Raw genomic sequence first — 8,475 nt, forward strand, 5'->3', positions numbered from 1 at the left:
CTACTCAATTATAATTTATATGTATCATGAGACATCTGTTAGCAGTCTTGTTGTGGTTGAAATCATAAATACCGACAAGACTTGTATTGTCAAAAGAAATTGCAAAGCAAAACTTCGTATAAATTTTATTTGCTTTAACTAAATTTCAAGTTGAAATCTCAGGAAAGTGTTGTTATTGTTTGTTAAATCTAAATTACTTCAGTTGGTACTGCATAACATAAACATGATTATAATTTCTCAGTTCAACCAATAACAGAAAACAATAAACTTTGCAATCACCAATCATAATTGTTAGTAAAATTTTTCCACCAAACGATATCACTTGAGTTCATGACGTCATTCAAACAAGAATACTTTGTAAGCATAGTAACACTGATATTTCACTTAGAAACAATACAGAAAGTGACTAACAAAGCGTACAGTGCAGAGAGATTTCAATGGCTAATTACACTCAATTATTTTATATTTTCGGTAGTTTCCTGCTTGTTTCAGGTTTTAAATTCGTCTACGAAACTGAACGTGGTTCTACTCTTACATTAATATGTTCAAACCAAGCTTATAAAAGAGGGAGAGAAAAACCAGTTATTTGGTACTCAAATCGCAATGAACCAGTTATTAATAATGAGAGAACGCAAATAAAATACGGTGGCAAATTAGTGCTAACCGACGTGCAATTTGAAGACGCGGGAATTTACACATGCAAAAATCGTGAAGGTGATTACAAACATGATGTCAGAGGTAAATTCAAAGTTTTTTTGTAGACCATATTTTTATTTATTAAACGTTAGTAATTTAACAGAAATAACATCTAAATCTGAATCGTCCATCTTGCTTTTAAATTTCTTTCAGCCATAACCTTTTCGTTTGATATTTCACCATGTGTATTGATTATAAAAATAATTGCCTGTGTATACGTAAGATTACACTATGTAACAAAATTTTTACTTTTTCTTGTTCTTGGGGACAAACTGTTATTTCCTAATTGCTTATGCCTAAAGTAAATGGAAAAGGCCTGTTCTCTTCAAACTTTGCTTTTGTGACTTGGTAGAGTGTACAACGAAAACATGATGGGGGGAATATATTTGGGGGCTGATACTTGAAAGGGATTTATATATTTCAGTCGCAAATCTCGAAAAAGTACTTCTAAACATCTTTGTATAACTTTAGTGTAAATACATGTAAATCTTGATTCATATGTTGTTTTATTCTGACATTATGTAAATGTGCCCGTTTCTACACGTGTATTGACTACAAAATTATTTATATTGCCCATGTATACATAAGATTATGATGACAATAGTATCACTTTTAACTTAATTATTTCACAATAAAAATTTCATATTATGTGTTACTTATTTGTAAACAACCAAGCGGAATGTTCATACGAAGAAAAAAGAAAATTAATTCTGTCATTAATTATCGTTTGTAAAGCATTTGAAATTAGTTTAATTGTCATTAAAAATTCGAAAACCAATATTTTATCAATCTTACTATATGTTTGTGATATTTATTTGTATTCATTGGTTAGAGCTATGGAGTTCCTGATTTTCCTGTTACAGAGCTTGGAAGTGAACGAGGCTAAAAGTAAACAAGATACTCTCTGACAAATGAACCTTAGGAATTGAAAGATTTGGTTAAAATTTTGTAACTGTAAATACATCTTACTGATCACTACAATTTCAATCTATTTAAAGTCTCTATATAGTAGTTTGAAACTGTTAATACCACCGCCGTTCGATTCTCTTTCTTTTTTTTGCTGGCTCAGCTCTGCCCCCCACTAGTACAGATGAAAGTCTACGGATTTTCAACGCTAAAATCACAGGTTTGAATTCCCTCGGTGAGCTCAGCAGATAGCACGACGTGGCTTTGCTAAAAGAAGTTTGTTTTTTGAAATTCGCACAAAGCTACCCGAGGGCTATCTGTGCTAACCGTCCCTAATTTAGCAGTGTAAGACTAGAAGGAAGGCAGCTAGTCATCACCACCCACCGCCAACTCTTGGGCTACTCTTTTACCAACGAATAGTGGGATTGACTGTCACATTATAACTCCCCCACGGTTGAAAAGACGAGCATGCTGGGCCTACTAAAGGAAAAAACACACAAACATAAACAACTTAGCTCTACATTTATTTTTACGTATACAAATTAGATATTTACGTTCTTACCGTAAACGGATGTTTCTTTAATAGTATAAAGTTTTGATGGAGAGTGCAGATGTTAGTGAAGCCTAATAATTATGTTTAATGTCACATTTGCTCGCAAATATTTCTGACTCATTTTTCTCAATATGCTTATTTTTTAAGTCAGTGGTGTGCGGAAATCTCGTTTTGGGAGATTACTTTAATACTAGAACTCGTTAGTATGTCTCATTTACAGCGATCAAAAATATTTTTTCTTTATGCGTTGTATCTATCGAAAAGTATCGAAAAGCTTTTCATTCTCTACAGTTAATTAGTAAGTTGAGTTCTTGTTTTCTACTCCAAGTAAGCTGTCAAATCTATTAGACAAAAGTGAAAGAAGATTAATTCATACTTACGGTTTGTGGTCCCCATATATAGTTGTCAGATTTTCATGTATTACACGTGGACTGATATTATGATATTAATACAGCTACAATAAGTACATTTCTATGTAACTTGTCTAAACATTTTCAAGGTATCTCTAATTGTAGCTGTATTAATGTCAGTTCACATGTAATAAATGAAAATCTGATAACTATGTGTAGGGACCACAAACTGCAAGTGTGAGGTGATCTTTCGCTTTTGTTTAATAGATTTGATAGCTTACTTGGAGAAGAAACAAGAATTTAACTTTCTATTTGCGGTCACATACAGTACTTGTACTTACTTAGCGAACTCCGATCTACTGTTTTCCAGAGTAAAAGCTCACTACTGTCAGTTATTCTGAATTTTCTAATTGAACACTAACATCTCTGCTCTTGTTTTATATAATTTATTTTGTTTTTTCTGATATGTATTGATATATTAGTGATACTTACCAATGATCTGGATACTTTTCCAATCATGGTTTTCAGTTGGTTGAGTCAAATCATTCATATTATTCGTTTGTTCACCCACAGAGTACATAAATTCTTTATGGAATTGTCTCTGCTGATCACTCTGTTGTTACTGCACCGGATAGGAATTTTAAAATACTCTCATCTACGTTAATTAAACTGTGTTTTATCGATTTCGTTCATAAAACGATACGTTATCTTTTATGTCATTTAATTCTAATGAAAATTGAACTGTCTTATCTTCATATGATAGTTTTTAACAACCTTCGTGTAATTTCCTATTAATACTATATGCATTACTCTTAGTACTCTCAGAATATTTTGTAAATTATAAAATCTTGTAAATTAAAAGTATCATCTTCAAATTATAATACATCGAACAAGATTTATTAAAATTTATTAATTTTGATATAAAATTGTTTCTTTATATTGGTTTAATGTGTGTTTGCTCTTGTATTGCAAGAAATTATTTGGTTTTCGTCTGGTGATGTTGGATTCTCTGTTTCGTATTTAAGTGTTACCTATAGTATATTTATTTGAGTTGCAGTGTTAAATTAAAAACGTGAGATCCTATTTTCTTGTGTTACATGAATCTTGTTTTGAGTTTTGGGCTTGTTTCTCCGACGTAAAATACGTGGAAGTTGTCATAAAATATTTTATAAATGACATTAGTATTGTATTTGCTTTATATTTTTCAAGAATTTAAGTATTTTGTTTATTGTATTTGGGGTTATTTGATATTTGGTAAACATATCCACATATAATTACTATAAATGTTACCATCAATACTACACATTCTAAAGATAAACCATACGACTCTTTGTTCGTCCATATACTGGTCCAACTAATCAGGACTCCAGTAATGGGTGATATTGCCCAACTCCAAGGTGCTAAGTGGGTCGGCAGATTATTTGAAGATGTTGATAATGACAGCTATAATATACTTATGAAAGATGCATCACATTCCATCAGTTGATGTTAAAGATGCCCTGAAAAGAGCTATTTCAGGGCAGTGATGAAGACGAACCCGCAATCTTATCGGTACTACTGTAATAAACATATAGTATCAGTCAGAGGTTGCCACTAATGTTCATAGCAATAATACTTTATAGTTTATAGGGATTAGTAAGCCATGCCAAAACAATATTGAATATGCAACCTGGCATATAATGTGACTCAATCTGATATAAAGTCACGATAGAACAGAATTTATCAGAACAACTTTATGACATTGCTTAACATTTCGTAAATGGTGTGATTTAACCGAAAATTGGTTGCTTTTGGGAAAGGTTTGTGACAGACCTTTCCAATGTAAATTTTTATATGCCCAAATATGAAAATATATTCAAATGAGAATTTAAATTTTTCGAAACAAAGATATTTATTGTACGTAAGAGCATCGAAAAAATAATTTTGGTTCGTCCGAACAATTCATAAAAAGACGTGCAACAAGTCGTACGAACACAAAGGTCAGGATAAAAAACGCTGAAGTGTCCCAGGCGACAGTACGTAAAAAATATCCCAGTCTTCTAACCGCTGAGTAATTAGATAGATATGCATGTTATTGTACACACACACACTTACCACTCTCGTCACTGATGTAGTAATTATAGATTTCTATATGATCACAGACCAGATGGATTATGGTAAACCTGTAGAGAGAAGTGATGAGGCTCCAAAGTTATTTTGATATAATGAACTCAACTTGTGAATGTTGAAGCAAAGTCTTATGAACTGTAAAGATTCAAATCATATCTACGAAGTTTTTTAAGAACGTATTTTGAATAAACAATACTTTAAATTTACAGTGAAATGTGTTAGATCGCAATATTATTTATCTTGATAAATCCACAAAAAATTAAGTATTTGCTTTTATATTAACTTCAAATGAAAAATTTTTCGGAATGCATTTCATGCAACTTCTGCATTATGAGGATATTATTTGATATTTTGTTTTTGCAAGACACAATCATGTACTGATACATTTTACCAACGTAATATTCACAAAGGAATCTGTATTTTCATAACTGATATTAACATAAACAGTGACAACAGTTTCACGTTTAACTGTGACAAATAAGAATTTTAGAAGGGAAACACCAACAGAAATCAAATGTACCAATAAAAAAAAGATCGTGTGTAATATCATAAATTTCTAAGTTTGTGTGATTAGTTTTATTAGTTAACTCCATTAAGAAGTACATAAAGAAACAAAACTCTGCTGTTAAGAAACTGTTTTGACACGTTTTATTTTTCTCACGATAGGTAACATTAATGTTGTTATTTTACAGAGTGAGTCATAATTAACATTATAACTAGTGCATCGTGCTCATTGTGAAAAACCTTAAAATTCCAACGGTGACACAAAACGTGCTAACAAAAATGTTAACGCTCTGTTGTTTTCCCCAGTGTATGTTCCAGCCGAGAATCTCAACTGTACTCGGGGATACCGAAGAGATGCTGACAGGTGTTGTAAGTATATATGACACTCAATTACTTTAAACTGTTCACAGTAAACACAAATAGATGAATGACTTTTAAAATTATGGAATTTTAGTTAAACAAATACGTTTTATGACGCTAAAGACGTTGTTAGAACAATAATAATTAACACTTGGTAAATAAATGTTTAGCTATGTACTTTTAACGCTTTTAGATCCATGTCCTCCTGGACACTATGATAACGGATCCCAAACTCACTGCCTGCCGTGTCCAGGAGGGACTTACATGACGTCTTTTGCTGCTGACGCCTGTGTAGCTTGTCCTGAAGACGAAATTACTAATGAAGAAGGAGCTGATAATAAAGATCTTCTTAAAAGTAATGGAACAAAAGGGTTTTAAAGTTTTCTTTTATTGTTTCCTTAACATTTCAAATATGTTTATTTTTGTTCAAACAGATTGTTATAATAAGACACTTCTTCATAGCTTTCATGGTTTTTAATGCATTAAAAAGCTTTGCTTTAACTGGGAAATCCTACTACTCGTTTTTAAAGATGGACTGAAACATTTACGACAAGTAGTAATGAATAGCTGTCTTACCTCCAGTATATCATTTCAAAATTAGGAACGGCTAACGCTGAAAGCCCTCGTTCAGCTATCCGTGAAATTGAAAACAAACAAACATAACAGTGTCTCAATATCACATCTGGGTGCGTCACATTATTACTAAAAAGACCTAAAGATATTTAACTAAAACAGTGTATGTCCCAAAACATAACTTAAATCTATGTTTAATATCTTTATTTTGTGTTCATAATGTCGTTTTTGTAATAAAATACAGTAATTTGTTCAAATGCAAAACAAATGTTTTAATATAAGTTTATAATAACATTGGATTATCAAAACGTTAGCAGCGTCTCATGAGTACTCAATAAAAATATTAGAAAGAATTGTTACCAAGTAAACGAAAACTTCATGAGCAGTGACGTACGACGTTCAGTGTTTGTGGTCAAAATGGTATCGTTATTTATCTGGGAAATTTAGAGTAAAGAGAAATTTGTAAAAATTACTGTTTTTAATAGTGTTGTAAAGACGCAGAAACTACCATTCAGTGGATGGGATTCGATAGTAAAATATAATTATGCACCATAATAAGTGAAGTAGTTAATTATAAAACTTAACACAGTAAGTGAATACCGATTAAACAAACTGACTTTATTAAGTAGTCAATGGAAAGACAGTTTGTTTAATTTGTGTTATACATCTTTACAGTTTTAATGAATCGAAGTTGATTTAACTCACTGTGTTATACTGAGTTGTATAAAATGTCAATTATCGTAAAGAAATGTCGAGATTTTTCTTATATAGTCTGATCACGTGTGTTTGGAAGGGAAAGTTAGTAGGGTTCTTGATATATTGTCTAATAATTTAAATATGTTGGAAAACTCAGCTGATTTCCCGTTATATAACTATATAGTTGTTGTTATTACAAAACTGTACTACTTGTCTACTAGTAAGGAGCTCAAATAATATAACAGGCGTTATTTTTCTTTGCTAATTATCTGTTTAACGTGTAAAGAACAAATGTATATATACAGTTGTCAAATTGTAAAGGTTGTTATCAGTGCTTAATATGAAAATATATTATAAATGTAAGAAATTTCATATTTATTCAATTGAAATTTTAATATGTTAATGAAGATTATTGTTGAACTTAAAGAATTATACGCATTACTATTATTGTTAACTTACATTTGAAGTTTTATTTTTCTGTTTTACGTAAACTGATTTTAAATACGACTCTCTGTCTTAAGATCGAATTGAAGTGGTTCCGAAGGCTACGCTCCACTTGACTTCAAAATCTACAATTCCAAAATGTGCTTGGTGGACAGCACTCATTTTGATGTGTCTTAGTGCTTTGTGGTAAGTTACGACTGCAAGTTTTAACTGTGACGCATTATCCATAGCTTATTTAATAACAATATGTATTTTAATGGACTTGAAACACGTGATTCTTATTTATTTATTTTCTGTAATGATCATGCAGCGTACTTTGTGTTTTCTACGCCTGGAAATATAAACCTCGGGAAGAACGGAATGTTTTGAAAAACCGTGTCGAACACAAACAGCCTGGTGCTGAAAAGATAACCACTGATGAATTGGATATATTGGAGGCTATGCCACTGATCCCTGAATGTGAGAAGAAGGTCTCTGCAAAGAATGTTAAGAAGACAAAACTAATGTACCAAGAAAGCAAAAGTGACCAAACGAACAACCCTGGAGACGATATATGAAAACGACCTTGGTGAAAGGAATTCTTTGGTTCGAAATTCAATTAAGTTTTTATTCATCTTACATTATAATTAATATTTGATGTAAGTAAATTCACATTTTTACAGTTAAAAAAAATGCGTTCAGAGAATCTTTAATGTTCAGAGTCGTTGAAATGCGTGCATTTTTTTTCTCCAAAATAGACTTATCCATGTTTGATACCATTGAGGTCTAATAAGTCTATATGCTAGTTAAATTGATGAATCACGTCTTCTTCAACCTTAGTACATGTTGGAAGACAATTACCATCCATTAAACTGAAGCCAGAGCCAATCATAACAATATATGATTGTGTAAGAAGTTCGCATTACCTTTACTGATGTCCACAGCATTAGTAACATCTGGAAAACATAAAGATCAGAATGCCCTTTCGTAATTTTTCATTCACATACATACTACCACTACTGATAATAAAAGCGAATTATTTTGTACCATAATATATCATATCCGCTCATATTATTCACTTTATTTCGTTTTTTAACTGTATGTACAATGAAATGACGTCATGTTGGAGCTTTGAACATCTGATTCAGATATTATCAGGTTACACATAATCGGTATATAACGGCAACCTTCTTTAAAAGTGGATTGGGACCTTCTTAGCCAAGTACCAGTGTATTTGTGCCATTTTGTTGCAAGTGGTTCTACTATATCTTGTTAATGACGCTTTGAGACATTTTACAACAGTTT

The 8,475-nt window shown here is 31.5% G+C and overlaps 1 protein-coding gene across 1 annotated transcript; it reads left to right on the plus strand.

Moving 5' to 3' along the window:
* Positions 1-428: 428 nt before the first annotated feature.
* Positions 429-7,748, plus strand: LOC143250379 (uncharacterized). Its single transcript, XM_076500823.1, has 5 exons — positions 429-738; positions 5,425-5,487; positions 5,672-5,833; positions 7,269-7,377; positions 7,502-7,748. Exons 1-5 carry the CDS (start codon positions 438-440, stop codon positions 7,746-7,748), a joined length of 882 nt encoding a protein of 293 aa, XP_076356938.1. The 5' UTR covers positions 429-437.
* Positions 7,749-8,475: the final 727 nt, after the last annotated feature.

Source organism: Tachypleus tridentatus, chromosome 5 (genome assembly GCF_004210375.1).
Source record: "Tachypleus tridentatus isolate NWPU-2018 chromosome 5, ASM421037v1, whole genome shotgun sequence".
Taxonomy (NCBI): Eukaryota; Metazoa; Arthropoda; class Merostomata; order Xiphosura; family Limulidae; genus Tachypleus; species Tachypleus tridentatus.

What these genes read in the sequence shown, in the direction of transcription:
- LOC143250379 (XM_076500823.1), top strand. Translation starts at nt 438, where the DNA reads ATGGCTAATTACACTCAATTATTTTATATTTTCGGTAGTTTCCTGCTT. An exon ending in TAATAAAGATCTTCTTAAAA is followed by an intron (nt 5,834 to 7,268) that starts GTAATGGAACAA and finishes CTCTGTCTTAAG; the next exon opens with ATCGAATTGAAGTGGTTCCG. An exon ending in ATGTGTCTTAGTGCTTTGTG is followed by an intron (nt 7,378 to 7,501) that starts GTAAGTTACGAC and finishes ATGATCATGCAG; the next exon opens with CGTACTTTGTGTTTTCTACG.